At 38.3% G+C, this 26,895-nt stretch overlaps 2 protein-coding genes across 6 annotated transcripts in view; one reads left to right on the forward strand and one right to left on the reverse strand.

The window, feature by feature from the left end:
* The window catches only part of RPS6KB1 (ribosomal protein S6 kinase B1), a 43,014-nt gene extending 23,455 nt beyond the window's left edge, over nt 1-19,559 (forward strand). For 2 of the 5 annotated variants that reach the window (XM_066363142.1, XM_066363143.1), the window contains exons 6-15: nt 369-426; nt 1,847-1,947; nt 3,498-3,588; nt 3,773-3,863; nt 4,371-4,478; nt 4,788-4,850; nt 5,031-5,108; nt 7,436-7,543; nt 10,667-10,779; nt 11,703-13,666. In XM_066363142.1, coding sequence (XP_066219239.1) covers nt 369-426; nt 1,847-1,947; nt 3,498-3,588; nt 3,773-3,863; nt 4,371-4,478; nt 4,788-4,850; nt 5,031-5,108; nt 7,436-7,543; nt 10,667-10,779; nt 11,703-11,940 — 1,049 coding nt within the window. In that variant the 3' untranslated portion in view covers nt 11,941-13,666. Of the gene's footprint in view, nt 1-368; nt 427-1,059; nt 1,422-1,846; nt 1,948-3,497; nt 3,589-3,772; nt 3,864-4,370; nt 4,479-4,787; nt 4,851-5,030; nt 5,109-7,435; nt 7,544-10,666; nt 10,780-11,702; nt 13,667-19,063 lie in introns of those variants that run through there. The other 3 variants (XM_066363144.1, XM_066363145.1, XM_066363146.1) reach the window with 3 other exon arrangements.
* RNFT1 (ring finger protein, transmembrane 1) overlaps nt 15,107-26,895 on the reverse strand; it is a 15,534-nt gene continuing 3,745 nt past the window's right edge. The window contains exons 5-9 of the mRNA XM_066363147.1: nt 24,667-24,820; nt 23,553-23,711; nt 22,852-22,917; nt 18,902-19,003; nt 15,107-18,275 (exon numbers count right to left, since the gene is read on the reverse strand). Of these exons, the coding sequence (XP_066219244.1) occupies nt 18,141-18,275; nt 18,902-19,003; nt 22,852-22,917; nt 23,553-23,711; nt 24,667-24,820 (616 nt within the window). The 3' untranslated portion in view covers nt 15,107-18,140. The remainder of the gene's footprint in view (nt 18,276-18,901; nt 19,004-22,851; nt 22,918-23,552; nt 23,712-24,666; nt 24,821-26,895) is intronic.

Raw genomic sequence — 26,895 nt, forward strand, 5'->3', positions numbered from 1 at the left:
GATTTTAATTTGCAAGGGTGGTTTTAAATCTATACTAACATTTTTGTACTTACTGGTAAAATGTTAGAGAAGCTTTAATCAACATTTCTTTTTAAAATCAGATCTGGAATTTATAAATATTTTTTGAGTTTATAGATATAAAACCTAGAATTCCAAAACTTACATATTTCACAGAAGAGTGGGAATGCTTCTAAATATAGAATCTTGAGGACTTGGTTTTAAACCTATAATTTTTAGGATCTGTATTTTATTTTTAAGGGACTGATGTCTTTTAATTATGGTTAAAAGGAAAGCACAGACCATCTCATTAGAAATGGAGTGGAAATAAAGATTGTTTTATTTCTGATATCTTTTTTGTTTTTTTACAGGAGGAGAATTATTTATGCAGTTAGAAAGAGAGGGAATATTTATGGAAGATACAGCCTGGTAAGTGAAATTTTGGTGGTTGGATTCAGGTAATGATTCATATAATTAAAACAAAGCCTTATTCCCACTGTGGGCTGCCAAATGATTCAATAAATTGTTCTGGAGCCAGTCAGTCACTCAGGACTTAAAGGGGGAGAAGCAGCTTGGGACTAGTCAGCTCTTGGAGGTCACATCATTCCTTTGCCTCCAGGCCTTGGGTGGAACATTCTTCATGACAGTTCCTAAAGGAACCAACCATTCTCACTTGGGCTTTCTTTCCTTGAATTGGCCAGCTGCCTGCCTTGGTTGTGGGTGAGTGTGATTTTCTAGTGCAACTTTATGTATGTATGGAACAGCAGAAAGTAGCAGCAATCTCTTTTTTTTTTAGACTTTCCATTTCCCAAGTGCAGTCTTAGGGAGGTAATAAGTCTGCACATGTCATTTGAGGATTGAATCTATGGCCGGGATGGGATCTACCTTCCTATTTCTTAAGATGGCATCTGCTTCAGATAAAAAAATATACACATCCTTTGTGAGATGATAGTATTGGGTAACAATAAATCACAGTAATTGAATACATATTAATTGAATAGAAAACACTTAAATGCTTTTTCTACCTTAATTACCAAACTTCATTCCATTGTTTAATTTCAGGCCTTTTCTAACACAGAAGCTGCATTTAAGAGCCTTAGGGATGAAGTGCCCTTTTTTGGAGAAGGCTCTCTGAGCCGAGTTGGAGGCTGTTTGTGGTCCTGCTGGCTGTGAAACTGCCTCAGTCCTCTAGGACACACCCTGTCCATCCTGGAGTAATCTGCAGGATTGCAACATTGTTATGCAGCCAGTATTGCAGTGCTTTTCGAATCCAGACAGGGTTGACTCAGCCCTTTATTCTTTTGAGGTAGATAAATTTGAGTGTCACACAGTTTATAGTTGTGGGCTGTCTGGCAAGAGGGAGGGTAGATACCATGGGTATGTACAGTGTATACATATGCAGCTGTATGAAGTAAGGGATGAGCGGGTTTCTAAGGTCAGGTTATAATGTTCGTTTCTGAAACAGATTTGCTTTTTGACAATAACAAAATTCTCATTTCCTATGGGATTTTAAAATTGGGGGTGGGTGGGAGAAACTTGCTCTGATTTAAATGTCTATTGGGCTAGTTCCTACACAGACAGAATCAAACATGACCAGTATCAGTTTGACATATTCTGGACTTTTTTTGCAACTTTAGCAATGTATTCTAATGATGCAATAAAACATTGCATAGTTTCACTAAATGAGTAAAACATGTCTTCATGCCATGCCATCTCTTTCCCCAGTATTTCCTCGCCACTAATTCGGTCTTTGATGTATGTCTGTTTCTTTCAAGGTATTTTGCTCCATACACAAACTGCTTTAAGTAGATTATTCTTTTTAATTTTGTTAAATCGCTTTTGTTTCCAGCTTTTACTTGGCAGAAATCTCCATGGCTTTGGGGCATTTACATCAAAAGGGGATCATCTACAGAGATCTGAAGCCGGAGAATATCATGCTTAATCACCAAGGTGGAGATATGCTGTAAACAATTATATAGTAAATAATTATCTTAAAATCCTCCCACACAGGTCATGGTCATTTTCAAAGCCCTATATTCATGTAACTATTATTATATATATTCCTCTCTCAGACTTTATGGCATCATGATACTTGCTGAAATTTAAATGTTTAGGTTTTTATGGTTGATGAAATTAAAGGGAGTAGAGGACAACTGGCCACTCAATCAAAATAATTGATGTAGCTTTGGAAATAAAATGTTTAGTGGGCATCAGTTTATTCTTGCTGTTTGTGACAACAAACATAAAAATCAGACATTGATATTCTATAGAACTTTAGGTCCAGCAAAGTGAGCCTTGATTATAACCACATGGTGCTACAGACGACAGTTCAGTTTATGTGAGAGTAGTCTGGGCTGGATGGACTTGGCAGTTCACTCAGACTCCAGAGGAGCAACCAGCTAACCTGGGTATCTGGGGGGCTGGTGGCAGCTGCTCATCCTTAAATGTCTGCAAAATGATGCACAAGGTAGTTGTTTTAAATTTTTGGGCAGAAAATTGTGTATGGACAATTGACACCTGTGTAAATGTTTCAAATTGTACTCCTCCCCCTTCTTTCTATTTTTTTTTTAAGGAGAAATACTATATTTAACCAAGTATATCATGGGAATATATGTATTTCCTTCCCTCCCAGTTCTGCACCCATTTCCCAAACATGGATACTGATTCTGAATTATAAGGCAGAGGATAGAATAGGAAAGTGACTAACTTCTTTGATTCATAAAAAGCTTGAATGTGTCAGGTGATTCTGTGAAAATAAAGGTCATATTTCTTCTGTGTCAAAATAAAGTAAATATTTACATTTGAATCATAGGCCATTGCCTCCCCCACCTCAAAATAAATCTGGAATAGTAGGGTCCCTGAGATTGTTGAATCACAGGATATCTAATCACAGTTCAGTAAAGCTGAACTTGAACTGAAATATTCTTTGTGTAAGGTGGTGAGTTTATCAATCTCTGAACCTGAGGTGATGGTCCCATGTCATGTAGTAATTCCTTTTTATTTCTGAACTGGTAGCACATTGGTAGAATGAGCTAACTTGTTATAGTGACTTTCTGAGACCATTTTAAGAACTGTCAAATCATAGTTCATTGTGATAAAAGCTATGTATTTAAAATACTGTGTCACACCTGTGTTTAAAAAGTGCAGAATATTTTTATTAGAGTCTTTGTATTTCAACTAGACTTCAAGTTTTCCCAGGAATTACTGCCTCGGGATGGTAGACTATTCTAGATATAGGAAAAGTTGGCACCTTAAGCCATTTCACTCTTATTTTCCCTTTTCTACTGTAGATAGATAATATCATTGGCAAAAGATGACTCTGCCCTAGCCTTAAAGAGTTAACATCCCATTTATTGATGGCACATCACTAGCTGTTGATATCTTAAAAAAATTAAAGCAGAAAAAGTTAAATGGAAGGATAGATTATTATCTTGTATGATATGTTCAAACACTGCACATACTTAGAATTGTAATAACCATGCTATAATCTTTCATTGTAGGTCACGTGAAACTAACAGACTTCGGACTATGCAAAGAATCTATTCATGATGGAACAGTCACACACACATTTTGTGGAACAATAGAATACATGTGAGCTGCATGTTGAAAGAAATATTACTGGTTTGGGGGTAATAGCTATCTTTTACCAGGTTTAAATAATAGTGTGCTAAATTTTCTGTAGCATCATTTGGCTTCATATTTTGTTTTTAAAATTTTTATTCAGATGGTATGCAAATAGGTGAATTTTTTAGGCATATTGTTTTTCTAATTGTAGGGCCCCTGAAATCTTGATGAGAAGTGGCCACAATCGTGCTGTGGATTGGTGGAGTTTGGGAGCATTAATGTATGACATGCTGACTGGAGCAGTAGGTGCACAGTTAAAAGCTGCATGTATTGTGTATGGTCTGTGCGAGTAGTTGCTAAATCACTGTAGCAAGAGATCTTCCCTGGCTTCTTGAAAATATTATCAATGCAGTTATTTTAAATAATTAAGTTAGCACTAAAAATGCTTTATTAGTAGCAAGTAGTATGGGCCTTGTACTTTTAAAAACATTTTCATTTAAATGGCCTATGTCATGGCAATCCTGTGAAATGTGTAAGATAGATAATTGCCTTATTTTTAAATGGAGAAAGTGAAACATAAAATCACATTGGTCACCCATTATCACACAAAGTTATTGGTGGAAACTGAGTTCCATCCAAGACATTGCTGTTTCCCCTGTCCCAGTATTAAAACTACAGGGCTTGAGCAGTCCCCATATCACAGCATACATTCCTGATCTTGATCGAAACTAATTCAGGAAATGGGTAATTCTGTTATTTAAACTTTTTGATTTTTTATATGCTAATTTTTCTCTCTCTTCTACTCTTAGCCCCCGTTCACTGGGGAGAATAGAAAGAAAACAATTGACAAAATCCTCAAGTGTAAACTCAATTTGCCTCCCTACCTCACACAAGAAGCCAGAGATCTGCTTAAAAAGGTAGGGTTCTTAAATAGGCACTAAAACCATAAGCCTCAAGTATTAGGATTTAAATAGAATAGAACATATATTTTAAAGAATCATGCACAGATATTGAATGAAAAAGCCTATAGTTTTTGTAGGGAAAAGTACAAATTTGTTTGATTTTATTTCATTTTTATTCCCAAACAATATTTAGTAGTAGTTAATAAATCAAAGACAAAATAGACAAGCAAATTTTATAAAGAAAACACAGTCAGTTTGATTAAATAAAGTTTACTTAATTTGACTAAGTAAAAGTTCATCAGTGTTTTTTCCTTCTCCCTAAAGCTGCTGAAAAGAAATGCTGCTTCTCGTCTTGGAGCTGGTCCTGGGGATGCAGGAGAAGTTCAAGTAGGGATTGGCATGCTTGGCGGTTTGTGGGGAAGATAATGCTAATTTTATATATTTGTGAAGGTTGTGTGTTGTTGCTTATAAGTATAGCTAATTTTGCGATGGTAACTTTAGGCAGGCAGTTGTCAATCCAGTGAAGTCTGTTCCCCTTGACTCTTCTTTGTACTTTTTTCGCCCTAGGCTCATCCATTCTTCAGACATATTAACTGGGAAGAATTGCTGGCTCGAAAGGTGGAGCCCCCCTTTAAACCTCTGTTGGTATGTATACATGAAAGCATGTTTTTAGGGACCTGGTATTTTTAGAATAAGAAAATCTCAGAAACATTAACAGTTTAATAAACTTTGGTCTATCCTCTCTTCTCTCATTTTTTTTTTTTTTTTTTGACGGAGAGAGGGACAGATAGGGACAGACAGATGGGAAGAGAGAGAGATGAGAAACATCAATTCTTCACTGTGGCACTGTAGTTGTTCAATGATAGCTTTCTCATATGTGCCTTGACCAGGGGGTGGGGGGTTTCAGCAGAGCGAGTGACCCCTTGCTCAAGCCAGCAACCTTAAGCTTCAAGCCAACGACCTTTGGGCTCAAGCCAGCAACCATGGGGCCATGTCTATGATTCCATGCTCAAGCCAGCAACCCGGGCTCAAGCTGGTGAGCCCACACTCGAGCTGGCGACCTCGAGGTTTCAAACCTGAGTCTTCCATGTCCCAGTCTGATGCTCTATCCAGAATATTTATTCTGTAGTCTTTTTCTTGTCAGTAGCAATTGATGACTATTAACATTTGAAGTTGGTTGCCTGAGACAGTTAAATATTATAAGTACTTGGGCTTCTTTTATTTTTTATTTTTTTGCTTTGTTTTGCATAATTCAGCCCTATTTTAAATTTGACTTTCTGAGGATATTTTCTGCAAGCTGGAGATATGAGATCAGAGTATTGGCAGAGTTGGTTTCTTCGAGGGCTGTGAGAGAGACACTATTTTGTGCCTTTCCCCTATCTGCTGGTGGTTTGCTGGCAATCTTTGGCATTCCTTAGTGTGTAGGCACATCACTCAATCTCTGTCTTCAAGTTCACATGGCCTTCTCCTTGTGTGCAGGCAGTGTCCAAATTTTTCCTTTTTAAAAGGATACCAATCGCCTGACCAGTGGTGGCGTAGTGGATAAAATATTAACCCAGAATGCTGAGGTTGCCAGTTTAAAACCCCGAGGTTGCTGGGTCTGAACGTGGACTGGTCAGCATGGGGTTGCTGGTTTGAGCTGGGGATTGTCTGTATGATCCCAGAGTTCACTGGCTGGAGCCTAAAGGTCACTGGCATGAAAAGCCCGAGGTTACTGGCTTGAGCAAGGGGACTGGCATAGCTCAGTCAAGGCATGTATGGGGCTTAAGCCAGTGACCTCAGGGTTTTGAACCTGGGTCCCCTGGGTCCCAGGCAGAAGCTCTATCCACTGTGCTACCACCTGATCAGGCAGCAAAAATATTCTTTCACAAGAAAGTATACTCATGCAGAGTAGTATAATATTTGTTCGTCAAGAAATCTAAAGAGGTCCTGGCTGGTTAACTCAGTGGTAGAGTGCCAGCCTGGTGTATGGATGTCCCCAGTTTGATTCCCGGGGACACAGGAGAAGCACCCATCTGCTTCTCCACCCTTCCCCCTCTTGTTTCTCTCTCTGTCTTTCTCCCACTTCCTCTCTCTCTCTCTCTTTTTCTCTCTTACCCTCCTGAAGCCATGGCTCAATTGGAGCGAGTTGGCCCCAGGCACTGTGAATGGTTTCATGACCTCCACCTCAGGTGCTAAGAAAAACTCAGAGCAATGCTCCAGATGGGCAGAGCATTGCCCCCTAGTGGCCTTGCCAGGTGGATCCCAGTCTGGACACATGCAGGAGTTGGTGCCTTGCCCCCTCTACTGAATAAAAAAATAAATCTAAAGGAATGAATTGGACTATAGAAAGAAACTAGATTATCTTTGAAATATGTTTTATGTTTAAACTCTGCTTCAATAGTTTTTAGGGTTAAAGGGATTTAGCCAATGGACTAGGAACACTGAAGCTTTGTGACAGGGAAAGACTGATATTAAGATTAAAACTTTAAAAAATGTTAGACACACACATCAATTTGTTGATCCACTTATTTATGCATTCATTGGTTGATTCTTGTATGTGCCTTGACTGGAGATCGAATCTGCAACCTTGGCATAGGAGATGTGATACTCTAACCAACTGAACTAACCAGCCAGGGCTCAATATTCAGATTGTTAATAGGAATGATAACTCTGTACTATATTCTGTTTTAATATATGTTTAAAATTTGAGAATGAGGGGAATAAGGGGGTGGGGGAAGATATATTCAGTGGGACACTTGTATCTATGTAAACACAAATTAAAATCATAAATTAAAAAAAAAATTGAGAATATAATTTGAACTTTGATACTTGACACCTATATATATTCTTCAGTCTGTACCTGCTAAAACCTTTCTGTTAATACAGTTGAACCCTGTGAAAGCTTTATCTAGAGCCTTCTCTGATGCATGTAATGTATTTGATATGTATAATATAGACTAGTCATTATTTCATAATTATTTTTTATAAAGCAATCTGAAGAGGATGTGAGTCAGTTTGATTCAAAGTTTACACGTCAGACACCTGTTGACAGCCCCGATGACTCAACTCTCAGTGAAAGTGCCAACCAGGTCTTTCTGGTAAGTGACAGAATTTCCATGTAGCCACAGGAAATTTAACTATTACAATGGGCCCTTTACAGTAAGAAAAGTCATTTTCTTTTCTTGTTTTTTTTTTCTTCTTTCACAAGTGAAAGTTGGGGGGATAGAGAAATAGAATTCTGCATGCGCTCTGACTGGGATCCATCCAGCAACCCCCATTTGGGGCTGATGCTCTGCCCATCAGGGGCCATGCTCACAACCGAGCTATTTTTAGCACCTGAGGCAGAGGCTCCACGGAGCCATCCCAAGCGCCCGGGACCAATGCATTTAAACCAGTCGAGCTATGGCTGCAGGAAGGAGAGAGAAAGAAGTGGGGTGGGGAGGGGTGGAGAAGCAAATGGTCACTTCTCCTATGTGTCCTGACTGGGAATTGAACCCGGGACATCCACACACTGGGCCGATGCTCTACCACTGAGTCAACCAGCCAGGGCCAAAAAGCCATTTTCAGTAAGAAAATTTCATTTGCCTGACCAGGCGGTGGCGCAGTGGATAGAGCATCGCACTGGGACTCAGAGGACCCAGGTTCAAAACCCCAGGTCACCGGTTTGAGTGCAGGTTCGTCCAGCTTGAGCATGGGGTCGCTGGCTGAGTGTGGGATTATAGACATGACCCCATGGTAGCTAGCTTGAGCCCAAAGGTCACTGGCTGAGCCCAAGGTCACTGGTTTGAGCAAGGCGTCACTCTGCTATAGACCCCTTGTCAAGGCACATATGAGAAAGCAATCAGTGAACGAGCAATCAACGAACAAGTAAGATGCCACAACGAAGAATTGATGCTTCTCATCTCTCTGTCTTCCTATCTGTCCCTGTCAGTCCCTCTGACTCTGTCTCTGTTAAAAAAAAAAAAAATTAAATTTACTTGCTTTGCAGTTTCATGTAGATAACTTGTGGTGCTGATTTTTAAAGTTACCCCATTAATAACTTAGTGATGTTAGAAAGTTAATCACCTGACCAGGTGGTGGTGCAGTGGCTAGAGCATCGGACCTGGGATGCAGAGGGCTCAGGTTCGAGACCCCAAGGTCGCCAGCTTGAGCGAGGGCTCATCTGGTTTGAACAAAAGCTCACCAACTTGGACCCAAGGTCGTTGGCTCAAGCAAGGGGTTACTCAGTCTGCTGAAGGCCCGCAGTCAAGGCACATATGAGAAAGCAATCAATGAACAACTAAGGTGTCGCAACGAAAAACTGATGATTGATGCTTCTCATCTCTCTATTCCTGTCTGTCTGTCCCTATCTATCCCTCTCTCTTACTCTCTCTCTGTCCCTGTAAAAAAAAAAAAAAAAAAAAAAGAAGTGATTCTATCCTGACCAGGTAGTGGTGCATGGATAGAGCGTCAGCCTGGGATGCTGAGAACCTTGGTTCAAAACCCCAAACTTGCCCACTTGAGCACGGGCTTATCCGGCTTGAGTGTGGGATCATAGACAGGACGCCATGGTTGCTGGCTTGAGTCCAAAGGTCGCTGGTTTGAAACCCAGGGTTGCTTGCTTGAGCAAGAGGTCACTTGCTCTGCTGTAGCCACCCCCCAACCCCCCACTCCCCGTCAAGGCACATATGAGAAAGTAATCAATGAACAACTAAGATGCCACAACAAAGAATTGATGCTTCTCTTCTCTCTCCCTTCCTGTTTGTCTCTGTTTATAACTCTCTCTCTCTCTCTCATGCACGCTGAAAAAAAAAATACAATTGAGTCTCATAATCTAACATTCCAGATCAACACTTGATCCACCGTGCGCCATGGGTCAGGCCTAACATTCTATTTTAGCAATGACAGTAGGAGTACATGGTTCTTCAGAGTTTCTGATTCCTTTTTTGGATGAGGCACTACTTTACTCATAGGTGACTAGAATAACAAATGTCAATAGAAGGGAAGATAGGTGCAGGACTGATTGTTAAAGAGATGAATATTGACAGCAAGAGAAATGACAGCTGGTAGGCTAAATAGCAAAGTCCAAGAAGGAACCAAAGCTAATAAAACTTCATATTGCATGTTACAGTTGAGGGTTTTTATAATGCTGACCTTTATTCATCAAAAAAATACCAAATCTATTCAATCACTGGGGTAAAACCAGAAGAATCACACTTGCCAAGTTAGAGAATTCTATTTTTACTTTGAGCTAATAACGAGAAACTGTTTTTGGGGTGCTAATCTCAGGTGTTGATATGCATGTGACTAGAAATACTGGACCATGACGGCGAACCTTTTTTTTTTACAGGGACAGAAGGAGAGTCAGAGAGAGGGATAGGGATAGACAGGAACGGAGAGAGATGAGAAGCATCAATCATCAGTTTTCCATTACGAGACCTTAGTTGTTCATTGATTGCTTTCTCATATGTGCCTTGACCGTGGGCCTTCAGCAGATCAAGTAACCCCTTGCTCAAGCCAGCGACCTTGGGTCCAAGCTGGTGAGCTTTTGCTCAAACCAGATGGCGAACCTTTTTATAAAAACCACCCACATTTGCAGTGCTGGTCAACCTGGTCCCTCCCACCCACTAGTGGGCGTTCCAGCTTTCATGATGGGCCAGTGCTGCTCTGCTACCACCACCTTTCTTTATAAAAAGGTTCGCCAACATGGCACTAGGATTTTCTTTTTATTTATCAGGGCTTTTAACATCTTAATGTGGAGCCTATATTTGCCTGTTTCTTTTAATAGAATGGAATTTTGTTTGCTGGCATATGGGGCATAGTAGAATTCTACTTTTTTTTTTTTTTTAATTTTTATTTATTTATTTGTTCATTTTAGAGAGGAAAGGCAGAGAGAGATACAGAGAGAAAGAGAGAAGGGGGGAGGAGCAGGAAGCACCAACTCCCATATGTGCCTTGACCAGGCAAGCCCAGGGTTTCAAACCAGCGACCTCAGCATTTCAGGTCGATGCTTTATCCACTGCGCCACCACAGGTCAGGGGAATTCTACTTTCTTTAGGTTTGTGCCTCAGAAATGGCTGGAAAGAAGTTAACAGGTATGAAATGAGATTGAGGTGGTGGGAGAGTATACAGATTAGTGATTTTAGGTTACAGGATGGTGTTGGTGTATTAGAGACAACAACCACATTTTTTTGATGTGTATGACAAATGACCTTCTGTAGTCCACTGTTACTATCTTTTAGGGTTTTACATATGTGGCTCCATCTGTACTTGAAAGCGTGAAAGAAAAGTTTTCCTTCGAACCAAAAATCCGATCACCTCGAAGATTTATTGGTAGCCCACGAACACCTGTCAGGTATTCAACTTTCTTTTCTTTTTTTTTTTTTTAAACCTAGAGGAACATTGCTTGAGAAATTTATGCCAAGTTACATGAATGAAAGATCTGGCATCATATTCTCTTTGGCTGACATAAGCTATATAGTTTACCTTCCTTCCAAAAAGTAAGCTGCTATAGTGGCTGATGTCCTCTTTACCCATTCATTCAACATTTATTGTGTACAGGGGCTGTGCTGAACACTGGAGCACATGATTAACACAGGAATTGTTCTTGTCTTGATGAAGTTCACAATTTAGTGAGAGGGATTCATAATAAACAAAGAAGAAAATACAAAATATGTGTAATTACGAGTAGTGACAAGTGTTACATGAAAAAAAAGTAAAGAGTGTGGTGGTAGAGAGCAAATAACAAGGGGGCTCATGTTAATGGTGGTCAGCGAAAGGCCTCCTGGGTGAAGTAACATCTAAGAATGAAGAGAGAACCAGCCATACAAAAACAGAAGTACAAGAGTGTTACAGGTAGAACAGCTCATACAAAAGCCTTAAGGGGAGAAAAACTTGGCCTTTTCTTGGAAATGAAAGGGAGGTCAGTGTTCCTGAAGTGTGGGGAGTGAAGAATAGAATGGCAAAGTTTAGGAGAAGTATATTAAGTGCAATGGGAAGCTGTTTTAAGTGGGGGAATAAAATGGTTTCTTTTTGTTTTGTTTTGTTTTTTAAGTATCATTGAGGGTTTTACCAGGGCAAATAAAGAAACCAGTTGAGAAACTAGCAGTTAGTGTAGGGGAGAGATGGCTCAACTTTTGCTTTTGTGCTAATCCACACAAAAATAAAATTAAATGAAAATAAATGTCATATTACCCCACTCCCTTTAAATGTAAAGGAAATATATTTTGTTGTTGAAATAATCCTTGAGACGAATGATAGCTCTTCCTTGTCTTAAAGCCCAGTCAAATTTTCTCCTGGGGATTTCTGGGGAAGAGGTGCTTCAGCCAGCACAGCAAATCCTCAGACGCCTGTGGAATATCCAATGGAAACAAGTGGAATAGAGCAGATGGATGTGACGATGAGTGGGGAAGCTTCAGCGCCACTTCCAATACGACAGCCGAACTCCGGGCCATACAAAAAACAAGCTTTTCCCATGATCTCCAAACGACCAGAGCACCTGCGAATGAATCTATGACAGAGCAAGGCTTTTAATGAATTTAAGGCAAAAAAGGTGGGGAGAGGATTGAGAGTATCCTGCAGGGTGAAACAAGAAGACTGAAAATGACAGCCTCGAGGAGTCGGTGTCATTACATAGAACACTTTGGACAGAGGAAAAATAAACCTGGATATAAAAAAATCAATCAATGGTGCAAAAAAAAAAAAAACTTAAGCAAATAGTATTGCAGAACTCTTAGGCACATCAATTGATTCTTAGCGACATCTTTTCAACCTTATCAAGGATTTTTACGTTGATGGTTCAAAACTGACAGTATTAAGGGTATGATGTTGCTTTTGAATCACTGTTGAGTTCTGATCGTTTTGAAGAAGGGTTATCCTTTCATTAGGCAATGTATGAAATTGCCTGTAATACTTGCCACCAAGGACAAAATAGCATGCAAGCTTGGTCAAGCTTTTTCCAGTAACATGGAATCAAAGACAAAAGAAACTTATCAATTGATGTTTTACGTGCAAATAACCTGAATCTTTTTTTTATATAAATATATATTTTTCAAATAGATTTTTGATTCAGCTCATCATGGAAAACATCCCAAACTTTAAAATGCGAAATTATTGGTTAATGTGAAGAAAGCCAGACAACTTCTGTTTCTTCTCTTGGTGAAATAATAAAAATGCAAATGAATCATTGTTAACCACAGCTGTGGCTCGTTTGAGGGATTGGGGTGGACCTGGGGTTTATTTTTAGTAACCCGGCTGCAATACCTGTCTCTAATACTAGAAAAAAAAGTCTATTTAATCATTTCTATTTGCAGTACTGCTATGTGCTAAGCCTAACTGGAAGCCTTGGAATGGGCATAAGTTGTATGTCCTACATTTCATCCTTGTCCTGGGCCTGCATTGCACTGGAAAATATCATCACCTGTTCTTATACCAGTATTTGGTTCAAGACGCCAAATGTGTTCAGCCTGTGGCTGAAGAAGGACAGAAGAGAGTCAGGATAAAATGCATACTGAGGGCGGCAAAGTGGGAAATAGATCCAGGGGAAGAGGGTGTTGCCATAGTTCACTCTCTATGTCTAATCTCTTTGCAGCAAATTGGTAAGATTTTAAGTTTTACTTTTTACTGTTTTTGCTGTCTATCTTCCTTACATTTTTTCCTCAACAGTTTTAAAGGGAAAAAGGGTTCTTTTCCTTTATACGGGGGCAACATTTTTTGATTGTAAAAATATTTGATGGCCTTTTGATGAATGTCTTCCGCAGTGAATAAGAAAACTTAGTGGCTTAATTTAGGAAACATGTTAACAAGACACTATGTTTTTGAAATTGTAACAAAATCTACTAAGTGATTTACTGGTACAAAGAATAAAAATGAAGGTAGCTTTACCTTTCTTAAATACTTCCTGCCTTAAAGAGAGCATTTCCATGACTTTAGCTGGTGAAAGGGTTTAATATCTGCAGAGCTTTATAAAAATATATTTCAGTGCATACTGGTATAATAGATGATCATGCAGTTGCAGTTGAGTCTTCTCACCTCTTTTTGTCTTTTATAATGTCTTTAGTCTGAATGTGCAAAGTCAATTTGTAATATTTTGCAACCCTACAATTTCTTTTTTAAATAGATGCTGCTTGCTATGTTTTTCAAACCTTTTTGAGCCATAGGATCCAAGCCATAAAATTCTTATGCATGTTGAATGCAGTCAGAAAAGAGCAACCCTTTGCTTATTTAAATGGCAATTCAAGTGAGATGAAATCCTATGACATTAAGCAAAAACATTTCCATGAAAAATGATTGGAAATTACCTTTTCAGTTGTGGCAATATGAAAGAATTGATAACAGTTCACCTTTGGACAGAAAGCCTTTTTTTTTTTTAATTCCTCTAATCCCTCTTTTCCCATTATTGCTTCAGCCTACTGAGAACTTTATAACTGTAGCTCACAAATTTGAAGCTACAATAAAGATAAGGACAGAAAGTGTATTTAAAGAGCAGCAGATCTTTGTTCTCTGATAGTTTGATATCTGAAAATACAAGACCCAAAAATATATGTAATATGGTGATATGTACAGGCTGTATTTCAGACTGCAAATGGCTTGTGATACTCTGATACTTGTTTTCAAATGTATTTACTCCCTGTAGTGTTGACTGACCAAATTCCAGCAAAATTTTTACACCAAAATATTCCTCTTCAGTCTTATTTGCTACTGACATTTGCACTGTGATTGGCTGGCTATAAACACCCCGTAGTCAAACCATTTTCATCATTAGTACTGTCAGCAATAGTGGCAAACACTGCAACTTTTCTGCATAAAAATCATTAATTGTACATCAGCCATCCATACAAATAAATACAGTTTTCCAAGTTAACATTAATGGAAATTAATTTCCTATGCTGTGGCAGGTTTATTGAGAAATTGTGTTTCATAAATGGATATCCCTGCTATAACTGTGAAAACATGTCAAGTGCCACTTTAGTGTCACAGACAGAAAGCACACACCTATGCAATATGGCTTCCCCTATATTTATTTGTAAAAATCCAAGCATAGTTTAAAATATATGATGTCAATATTACTAGTCTTGAGTTTCTAAGAGGGATCTTTATGATTCTTCCAGGTAAGTATATAAGAGATTAAGTGCTTTTCTTTCATCACTTGAAATCATTTTCTTTAAAATCAGCTATTACAGAATATTTTTTAATTTTATATACATGCTGTTTTTTAATTAAAATATAATCAGAATTGAAGTTTACTAATTTTTATTTTATAAGGTTTGTAGCATTACAGAATAAACTGGGATTTATAAACCAGCTGTGATTAACAATGTAAAGTATTAATTATTGAACTTGAACCAGACTTTTTAGAAAATTGTATTATTTTCCCTTTATGGTCTTAACTAGTTTGACTCCCTCAAGAAGGATTTTTCCATACTATTTTTTTGAGATACAAGATGAGGGTGGGGTGGAGGGAGAATGCATGTATAATCTCCATAAATTCAACATTCTTTAAGTAATAAATGATTATAAAACAAGATGCATCTTCAATAGTGTTAATATACTGAGCCTTGGATTTTATATTTAATATAGGACCTATTTTGGTAACTTAGTCATATGGTTCCTAGCTTACAAGGGCTAGATCTAAGTTTAATCCCATGAGAAATGTTGAATTTATGAAGAATGAGTTTTGAGGCTTTGAAAATGGTTAATTTCTCAAATAAGAACATCAATGTTCAAATATCTACCTTTTTTCATAGGAGTAGACACTAGCAAGCTGGAAAACCAATCATAAAAGTATTTGTCACACTGTGACCTTTGGTCTGTTGCTGACTGATACAAGATTTTTCTTGTGTGATTCTTAATTTACCACAACAGCACAAGTATTATCTCAATGGATTATCTGAAGTAAAACCCGAGAGATGGGTTCATCTGTTTGCTCTTTTATTATTATTTTATTTTCCTATCCCAAGTTGGCTTTGCATCTATCAGAGTAAATAAATTCTTCAGCTGCCTTATTAGGAGTGCTATGAGGGTAACATCTTTTCTGCTTTTCATCTTGTATTTAGTTAACTGTATTAAGTATTTAATTTTGGATTGAATGAATGTAAATAGAAATTAAATGCAAATTTGAATGAACATAATATAGAAGTGAATTTTTTTATTACCCTAAGGTAGGAAAAATAACTATCAGGTGCACAAATGACTTCAGTATTTTTCATTAACATACCAGATGTCTTCAGCTTCTCATATTTAATAAACTACAGTTGACCCCTGAACAACATGGGTTTGAACTGCATACGCCCTCTTATACAGAGAATTTGTTTTAATAAATACGTTTGGCCCTCCATATCCATGGAGTCTACAGTCAAAAGTTGCATGTGGCCTGAGTAGGCGGTGGCGCAGTGGATAGAACATTGACCTGGGATGCTGAGGATCCAGGTTCAAAACTGCAAAGTTGCCAGCTTGAGCATGGAGTTGCTGGCTTGAGCAAGGGGTCACTGGCTCAGCTGGAGTCCGCCAATCAAGACACATATGAGAAAGCAATCTGAACAACTAAAGTGCCGCAACAAGTTGATGCTTCTCATCTCTCCCTTCCTGTCTGTCCCTCTCTCCCTTGCTTAAAAAGAAAGTTGCGTGTAGATTTTAACTGGGGGAGTAGGGATGTTGGTGCCCCTAATTCTTGCATTGTTCAAGGATCAACTCTACTATATATGAGGAATGACAGTTCTAAAACTGTTTCTGCTGAGAAATTGAAGCTACTTAAATATATAACAAGTTTTAGTACTAGTTTTATATATTAGATGTTACATGTCTGATTTCCAAGGTGAATTGGTAGCTTATTTTTTAAAGAGTTCATAGGAAATGTTATGTGACAGCTAGCTTCACATAAAAACATTAGAAGACTTATACTAATAGTCAACAGGTTGTTCAGCCACACTTGTCAACTACATTTGATTATTTGATGTGTATAAGCAATAATGTGGTGCACAAATCTGTTTTTAATGTCTCAGTATATCTAGTGTAAGATGGGTAAAGTTTTGTGTAACTCAGGTTTTATTTATAAGGCAATTCCATCACATTTGACAAGATGATTTCTTTGTAGAAGTTGACTACAAACTGACTTGACTTTTTTATAAAACAGTAGTGACTCTTAATGCTGATGAAACACTTTCAGAAGGTGTGATCTGAAGTCACAGAATACATGGAGTCTTGAATCTCTAACTAATGTCGTATTCCCCTATTTTTGAGGTGAAGGAATAGTAGAGAAATGCATCAGTGTTGTTAGTGAGAGGCACAGCTCTCCTAATACATTTTCCCCCTTTTACATTCATATCTGAAATGCTTTCTTGTTTGTTGGAAAAAAAACAACTCACTGTCCACCAGGAACCTCTTTTGATATTAAATCATTAAGAAACGCTACCCATATAGCCATAGAGTAAGTGGTTATTGGAATAGCTAAGTAAACTTGTTTCAATATTTGCATGTTCTCAAAGGAGATAGTATGTCATCACTGAACAAATAAACAGGTGTACTTATAACCTGGCAATATTTACCTGAGGAAAAAAGTTACAGGCTTTCTAAAGTTCTTTTGCAAATTAGGGTAGCCATACAGGCATAAGAGGCTTAGCCTGTAGTTGGCTGGTCACTATCCTTATTAATCTAGTTAAATCTTTATCTTACCAACATCGCAAATTTGTTTTCTACCTTTGCCTCCTAATTTCTTCCCATTATCTCATCCTTGTGTTCAAATTGATAGATGGTAATAGAGAAAATGGGCAGAGGCCTTTTACTCCTAAACTCAGATATAACCACCATTTCAGGCACGTGTTAAAGATCGTTGGTTCGCCTTTAGAGATTTTGAGGGGAGAGAGTGCCTCTTTCCTTTTACCAACCACCACACACAAACACTTAAGAGGCAAAAAAAAATCACACAAGTCCAAAACATTGATTGCCCCTTTGTGCAAACTTTATAATTTCCTAATTAATAGTGATTCAAGCATTAGATTCCAAAACTCTTCTGAAGACCAATTATAATGGGAATTATTTTCTAAGATTTGATTTAGTCTTGTTTGTTATACTATTCAGATCATCAGGAAAGCCAGCTATTTGTAATCCATGTGAATTATTTTAATAGTTACTTCAAGATAGTCCATGGCACTATATAAAAAGCAAGATCACAATCATGAAAACTTACGGCAGGATTGTATGTATGAGGTCCACAAACAAATTTATATCCGTTCTCATTGAGTGCTAATCATATTACAGAGTAATATAATACTAAAATAGATCATCCTCAGTAAACCTTCACTTAGAAAATCTGATTGTTACAGGTAAAATATAGCATTTAGAACTTTAATTTAAAAATACAACTTTTATGAAAACCTTACGAACTTTTAGAATGGAAATTATAAAAGTCAATGCTAAAGAAAATTCTTTCAGATAATGTGTATCTTGAAATATTAAAATACTCTTTTTTTTAAAAAACAATGTCAGGAAAGTATCTGAGTTCCTCTAAGAACTAGTTCTAGTTATCCAGTTGATTTTTTGGTAACATTAACAAGAAAACACATAATTTAACACTGCAATCATCTGTCAAATAATTAGGATAGAATTGCATATGCATTAGGTTGAACATTACTTACATATTTTTAAAACAGGTTCTTTCAATATTTTGATAAATTGGGTTACAATACTTAAGAGTTTTATGGCCTTGATAGTTCATACAGCTTAGTATATCTGAAGGTGTGATGAAGTGGCTCCATCTTTCCATCTGTTTATATGGTCTGAAATCACAGTTCTGCACAGTGGGCAGGATTTCTCTCTGTTAAACCATAAGGTAATACACTCTTCACAAAATATATGCTGTAAAGGAATGAAGAGCTACATTTTAAACTTGGTAACATTTTTATTTTAAATTCATCATACTCTAGAGCTAAAAGGGATTTTGGAAAGCACGGATCCCTTCATTTTACAATGAGAACACACAAAGTATGACTGACATTCCAGAATAAAAGAATGGTGTTACTGTTAAAAGCTACAAGTGTTCTTTTGACAGTGCTGTCCATTTTATTACTTTTAATTAAATACAAGCTATCCCTAGGTGATAACTGTAAGAACAAGTATAATGAATTGACAGCTTAATAAATTCTTTGAGAGTAATTGCCATAAAGGAAAGGCCTAATACACTCCAGTAACAAATGCTGGTGTTTTTCTAAAAGACCAGTATCCAATTGTCAAAAATAGCCTGTTTTTTAGTCATGTTGGTAACCAATCTGCCATGTAAATTATTTTCCCCCTTCATACACTCCTTAGTATAAAACTTATTAGAACATAGGGGTAAGATTTAGCTAATCTACCAAACCCCTAATCACAAATAAGAAATTACAAGTATGTGGTTTGAATGCCTCTTTCTGCTAAACATTGTAGTTTTTCTCCCTTTCGCAAGTCACAGAAAGTGTTGTATTGAGGTTGCTTAAACATATAATTACCTGACAGATGAGAAGAATTGGCTTTTGAAATTCAGCTTGACATATTGAACACATATCATCCACATCTGAACACTGTCTCTTGCTGGCAGCCACTCCATAACTCTGTGAAAAGAAGAAGTTCTGTTCATCTTCAAATTTCTTTCCTGTTCTTCCAATATGTAGGTGATGCTGTATTTCTCCACTCTCCCTGGAACTAGGCACTTGAAAAATTTCCCAAAGGACACAAACATTTCAAAGATGAACTACGTATGCCAGACCACGTCTTGATGGACTACATGAAGGTGAACTCAATAAATACATAAAAGGATCCTGAAAGATGTTTAGATTCACTGGGTTCTGCATAATGATAGGGCTTCAAATTCAACATGGATTCAATTGGCTTAATGTACTAGGTGACCCCATATAGCCAAATTGAACCCACTTATTTATGGCAGTGGTTAAAAAGGTCAGTCCAGAGCTTGGCTGACTGTAACAGCTTTCCGTGCTCCATGCTATAGATTCATACTGGTATGTGACAACAGGAATCTAATTTTTGTAAGCTCTCCAGGTGAGTTCAATGTGAAGAAGGTTTGGGGATCTGAACAGTGTCCTGCCACTAAATCTAAAAGTTATTTTAATATTATCCTTAATACAAAAGTCAGAGCATGTAGTACTAGGAAAGAATAAAATTTTATAAAATAAATATAATTGCAAAATGTCACTAGGGTACAGTTACACTATCAAAATTACTGGCTGAACAATAATTTTTTTTTTTTACAGAGACAGAGTCAGAGAGAGATAGGGACAGACAGGAATGTTCAGAGACGAGAAGCATCAATCATTAGTTTTTCGTTGCGACACTTTAGTTGTTCATTGATTGCTTTCTCATATGTGTTTTGACTGTGGAGCTACAGCAGACCAAGTAACCCCTTGCTCGAGCCAGCGACCTTGGGTCCAAGATGGTGAGCTTTTGCTCAAACCAGAAGAACCTGCGCTAAAGCTGGTGACCTCGGGGTCTCGAACCTGGGTCCTCCGCATCCCAGTCCGATGCTCTATCCACTGCGCCACCGCCTGGTCAGGCAATAATGTGATGTTTTTAATTTCTTTTTTGTCTAATATCCTAAAAAAGTTCTGATCTCTTTAACATACTAATAACTTCCTCACCAAATTCCGTAGAATTTAGTTGTTAACTGGATGTGACAAAATGGTATAAATGAGATTAGCTTTCTGTAAAAATGATGGGGAAAAGGTGGCTAAAGGGAAGTAAGAACGCCCAAGTTCAAATCAGTCATGGTAATCAGAGCAAAGCATGACTTAACAATCTGAAGCTATGATCTAAACTTCTTGTACTAAATATCGAGAGTTAACAAAATCAAACTAAGACAAAAGACAAAAGTATTAGGAAAATTATATGACTTTGGGTGATGGGTATACAACATAATCAACAGTTCAAATACTATAGAAATGTTTACCTGAAATCTATGTACTCTTATTGATTAATGTCACCCTGTTAAAGTTATTTTTCTAAATTTTTTTTTAAAATAAAAAACCCAGGCCTGACCTGTGGTGGCGCAGTAGATAAAGCGCCAACCTGGAAATGCTGAGGTCGCTGGTTCGAAACCCTGGGCTTGCCTGGTCAAGGCACATATGGGAGTTGATGCTTCCAGCTCCTCCCCCCCTTCTCTCTCTGTCTCTCCTCTCTCTCTCTCTTTCTCTCTGTCTCTCCCTCTCCTCTCTAAAAAAAAAAAAGAAAAGAAAAGAAAATGAAATTAAAAAAAAAAAGATAAAAATATTAAAAATTAAGAATTCTGGATGACCTTAGTGCCAGTTGCTCTTCAATGTCATTTAGCAGAGTACAGAGCAGATACTTAGGCTGATAAATTAATGCTTTCATCTGGCATTTTGCAGACTCCTTTCAAGGGACGGTTTATCTTGATGATGACTGCCATTTCCCTGGCAAAGTTAAGAAATGATATATACACATCCATGTATATATACAACTCAGGAAATGAGTGTTGATGACTGTGATACTCTCCATGCTTTACAGAGAAAGAGTATCGAACTATTTCAGCACAAGCTTTACTAGAGTAATTAGAGTAAAATGGCTGATACTCGTACAATGAATTGAATAAACTTGACTAAAACTGAACTCTCAATTGTATCTTGTCTAAAGAATGAAGTCTGAATGGTATGCAGCAAAACTTATTACTACATTACTATATCTCAGAAGGGTGCCTTGACTAGTTAGTGTAGTCCACTCTTTTTTTGTTTTTTCAACGTACAGTGTTAGGTTAGCATTCTTTTAGTTGTCATACCCCCTGAGCCCTGACCAAGTAATTGTTTAAGTGCTTAATGCGCTGCAAAACTGAGGCTCAAGTTCTCTAATCTGGTGACCACAAAGGCTATTAAATAGCAAATGAGCCTGTGACACACTTTGTCTACAATCTGTAACATCCATAGAATCACATAATAAGTCTATAATTGACACTAGAGTCTCAATTTATTGTTATATTACATACCGTGTGAACTTATCCATGCATAAAGATGAGTAATGGCAGAAAAATTTTTCCAGTAGAAAAATTTCAAGGGACACGGTTTTTGGTAATGAGCTTTTATCTCATACACAATATATTTCAATGGAAGTGCTTTCATAGAAGCTGAATAAGGAGTTAATGGAAATACACAAAGCTACCATTTGTAGATTAAAAAGGATGGTGTGGGCCCTGGCCGGTTGGCTCAGCAGTAGAGCATCGGCCCGGCATGTAGAAGTCCCAGGTTTGATTCCCAGCCAGGGCACACAGGAGAAGCGCCCATCTGCTTCTCCACCCTTTCCCTTCTCCTTTCTTTCTGTCTCTCTCTTCCCCTCTCACAGCCAAGGCTCCACTGGAGCAAAGTTGGCCTGGGCGCTGAGGACAGCTCCATGGCCTCCACCTCAGGCACTAGAATGGCTCTAGTTGCAGCAGAGCAGTGCCTCAGAGGGGCTGAGCATTGCCCCCTGGTGGGCATGCCGGGTGGATCCCAGTTGGGCGCATGCGGGAGTCTGTCTGTCTGTCTCCCCCTGCTTCTCACTTCAGGAAAAAGATAAAAAAAATTAAGAGATAATTCTAATCTTGACATATCTCTTAAAAACAAAACAAAAAAACGTAATTATGAAATTCACATTTGTAAAATTGCAGAATTAAAAACTTTATAATGAAGAAAAGTTGAAAGTATTTTTTAAAAGAATTACCCGTTTTAAGTGTTTTACTGATTTTTTTTTCCTGAAGTTGGAAACGGGGAGGCAGTCAGACAGACTCCCCGCATGCGCTGGACCAGGATCCACCTGGCATGCCCACCAGGGGGCGATGCTCTGCCCATCTGGGGTGGTGCTCTGTTGCAACCAGGGCCATTCTAGCGCCTGAGGCAGAGGCCATAGAGCCATCCTCAGCGCCCAGGCCAACTTTGCTCCAATGGAGCCTTGGCTGCAGGAGGGGAAGAGAGAGAGAAGAAGGAGAGGGGAAGGGGTGGAGAAGCAGATGGGTACTTCTGTGTGCCCTGGCCAGGAATCGAACCTGGGACTCCTGCATGCCAGGCCGACGCTCTACCACTGAGCCAACCGACCAGGGCTTTACTGATTTTTTAGAGAGAGGAAGGGAAAGAGCAGGAGAGAGACAGGAACATCTATTCCTTTACGTGTGCTGACCAGGGATCAAACCACCAATCTGCACTTCAGGATGGTGCTCTAACCAACCGAGCTATCTGGCCAGGGCAAAAGTACTTTTTCTTTTTAAAAATATTTATTTTTCTATTGAATTCAGAGAGAGGAAGGGGGAGAGAGGGAGACAGAAACATCAATCTGTTTCTGTATGAGCCCAGGCCAAGGGTAGAACCAAAGAACCAGCCACCTCTGCATTGCAGGACATGCTCCAACCAACCAAGCCATCCAGCCAGGGCAAAAAGTATTTTTTCTTAAATGATTAAAAAGTACTTACTGGTCGTGTAAAAAATATTTGTAAAACCCGTCTGAAATTTCTTAGATGTCCAAAAAAATCCAAAAGCTGAAAGAAATAAGAATATTCATCAATTTAAAGAGCTCAATCTGCTAAACCCAGAGATCAAAACTAAAGTGCCATATCAAATATTGATAACTTAATGTTTATCACATATTACAACTAATCATTTCGATCTAAATATATTTAAAGTCCAATTATAAAATATTTTACTTAATTGATAGATTTTAACCAACTCTTAACCAAAAAAGGAAAAGTACAATACATCTGAATACCTACAATTTGGTCAAGACAAATATAAAGTTAACTATGTCAAAGACAAGGCAAGTTTACCTAGCTAACATTTAAAGTTTCATGAAGTGATTAAACTGCGGGGAGCAGGCATAGAAGAAACAGGCTAAGACACCCCACTGTTTTCAGAATTTGTGTATGACAGATGCTACTGTTGGAGATAGGTAGGCTCTATCATACCTCCTCCTTTCCCCACGGCTTAGGTAATCTATGCTATGTGGAAATCCACTCCCTCAATAAAATCTGAAAACCCCTGGATTAAGATAAAGATATATTTCCATTTCAAACTAGTGATATGAAGATAAACTGTAAAACAGTTAAACAGAAAAATAGTAAGTAAAAACTGTAATCATTATATGAATCATACAATGATGATTAATAATGTTACTTACTTTTAGTATGAGGTAGAGTAAAGCCAGCAATATCCCAAGACTCCTTCTAGTTATATTAGCAAACTCCCCATAGCTTATAAGGTAACGAAACCAAACTGGTATGGGAACAAAAGTTCGGTAATACTGACATAATTCTTCTAAAAGCATATACCAGTAACCCTAAAAAGGAAAAAAGAAACCAAATACAGTAGTTAAACCCATACTACTTAAAGACATTGAACAAATACTTCATATTGAATTGAGGACATCAGTATATCGAACAATCACACAGATTGTATAAAATTAATATTCATAATAATGGTTATGACTGACAACCTCAACCTGGTTGTCACATATTATGGTCACTGGTTTATTTTCAAATATCTAAAGAACAACATAGTGAAAATGTTTTATGTATACAAGTAAAACTTTGTATGATTTTGCAAATTACAAAATTATTTTTTTTTAAAGCTTAATTTTTTTTTTTTTTTTTTACAGAAAGTCAGACAGAGGGATAGACAGAGACAGATAGGAACGGAGAGATGAGAAGCATCAATCATTAGTTTTTCATTGCGTGTTGCAACACCTTAGTTGTTCATTGATTGATTTCTCGTATGTGCCTTGACCGCGGGCCTTCAGCAGACCGAGTACCAACCACTTGCTCGAGCCAGCGACCTTGGGCTCAAGCTGGTGAGCTTCTGCTCAAACCAGATGAGCCCTTGCTCAAGCTGGTGACCTCGGGGTCTCAAACCTGGGTCTTCTGCATCCCAGTCTGATGCTCTATCCACTGCGCCACCACCCAGTAAGGCACAAAATTTTTTATTAAAGATTTTCTTGAATATGGGAAAAACAATGAATAAGAACATACAGTTGGTTATCAATTATCAATTGATAATGCCCTGGAGGAGAAGAAAAGTACAAATCTAAATATTTTTCCATTTATGATGTGGGGACTGATTTTTAGATGAATCTGAAGCAAATATAATTGATTTTTAAAAACAGATTAAAATTTTGGTTCAAGTCCCTGAGCAAATGGTTGCCAGTCTGAGATAATATAATTAAAATTAGCTTAAGACCAAACAGCATTAATGTGGTTTGTTTAACATTGTACCTACAAAACATGTTAGTTTCTTACCTTGGATTTAAAAGGTGTGATGAAAGAAGGCACCAATAAAAGAAGGCATTTTAAGCTCATGCAGAGGAATTTCAGAATGAAATCTGTAATTCCAACAATCCAAAGCACTTCCCAGAAGCTCGAAGGGTCCAAAGTAGGATTTAAAAAAATTAAGCTACCAAAAGAAAAATATCAAAACTTACCAGAGCAATATACAAAGGTGGTAAAGTATTTATAGGGGTTTTTAATTTACTACTGAATTTTTTACTTTGATGTGTAAAAAATATGAATTGCTTAAAGACTTAAAATATTTGAATTTTGAATTTTTCCTATATAGCACAAAGAACAGTCTTCCTAACTTGTCATGATTGATATCTGTGTAGCCTGTAATCTAAAAAATTTCACTAATATCAGACATCCGCCATTCTCTCAACCACTTCCAATTAAGAATCCAAGCCCTGGCTGGTTGGCTCAGTGGTAGAGCATCGGCCTGGCGTGCAAGAGTCCCGGGTTCGATTCCTGGCCAGGGCACACAGGAGAGGCGCCCATCTGCTTCTCCACCCCTCCCCCTCTCCTTTCTGTCTCTCTCTTCCCCTCCCGCAGCCAAGGCTCCATTGGAGCAAAGTTGGCCTGGGCGCTGAGGATGGCTCTATGGCCTCTGCCTCAGGCGCTAGAATGGCTCTGGTTGCAACAGAGCAGCACCCCAGATGGGCGGAGCATCACCCCCTGGTGGGCATGTGGGGTGGATCCCGGTCAGGCACATGCGGGAGTCTGTCTGCCTCCCCATTTCCAACTTCAGAAAAACACACACAAAAAAGAAAAAAAATAATCCAGTCCCTCCTTTCCACTGAATTGCTTTTGTCAAGATCACCAAATGCCTCCATCTTGCTAAATTCACAGGTCCTCTTTTTCCATTTCCTCCCCTGAATTTTGTTCTTCCTAGACTTCTAACACGACACTCCCTACTTGTTCTCACTTGAGACTGATGGTTCCTTCTTAGTTCCTTTGCTGCTACTCCTCTAATTGTGGGCATATCCAGTCCTGGGCCTTCTTCTCTGACTAGAATTTCCATGGTTAGTATTGGTTTTTAAAATATTACTCATATGCTGTAATACCAAAATTTATAGCCCTAACCTCTACTCTAAGCTAATCACTAACAGTTCTGTGTGGCCTCTCAAATCTTAACATGTTCAAAACTAAATTATTGGCCCTGGCCAGATGACTCAGTAGATAAAGAGTTGTCCCACTGCACCTCACACCTAGGTCATGGGTTTGATCCCCAGTCTGGGCACAAATAAGAAGCAATCAATGAGTACAAAACTAAATTGAACAACTAAGTATAACAAAGTGTTGATGCTTTTTCTATCCCTTCCTCCCTCTCCCTTCTTCTCTCAAATCAATGGGAACATTAAAAAATATATATATATTGGCCCTGGCTGGTTGGCTCAATAGTAGAGCATCGGCCCAGTGTGTGGAAGTCCCAGGTTTGATTCCCAGCCAGGGCACACAGGAGAAGCGCCCATCTGCTTCTCCACCCTTCCCCCTCTCCTTCTTCTCTGTCTCTCTCTTCCCCTCCTGCAGCCAAGGCTCCACTGGAGCAAAGTTGGCCCAGGCGCTGAGGATGGCTCCTTGAAATGGCTCCGGTTGCAACAGAGCCTGGATGGGCAGAGCATCGCCCCCTAGTGGGCATGTTGGGTGGATCCTGGTCAGCACATGTGGGAATCTGTCTCTCTGCCTCCTGCTTTTCACTTCAGGGGGGGGAAATTTTTTATATATATATATGGGGGGGGGAGGGGAGGGAGTGAGTTTACCCTCAAAACCTGTTATTTTCCCAGTCATTCGAGCTCAGTAAATGATATCACCATCCAGCCAGTTGCTTAAACTAAAATCCCAGGTTTCTCTTCTACCTACTCACCCAATCCAACCTGATTGAATTTGGCTCCACCTACAAACTATAGCTGAGATAGTCCATATCTCTCCAGCTCTACTGAAAACCAGTTTCTATTTATCTGATTAAAGCCAAAAATACAGAACACTTCCATCTAACATGGAAACTTAACAACTACTATCCTTTAGCAAGTCTCCTCTCTACTTCTAGAAACAAACATCACACAAAATTCATGTTGTACAACTTATATACATTTTTGTCAAAAATGAAAACAATAAAAGGACCACCACTAGTATTAAATAAATGGTACTTAATAATTATTGATTATATAGGTAAAAGTTTAAGTATGAAAAATTAAATAT

The sequence above is a fragment of the Saccopteryx leptura genome, chromosome 2 (assembly GCF_036850995.1).
Source record: "Saccopteryx leptura isolate mSacLep1 chromosome 2, mSacLep1_pri_phased_curated, whole genome shotgun sequence".
In the NCBI taxonomy this organism is placed as follows: Eukaryota; Metazoa; Chordata; class Mammalia; order Chiroptera; family Emballonuridae; genus Saccopteryx; species Saccopteryx leptura.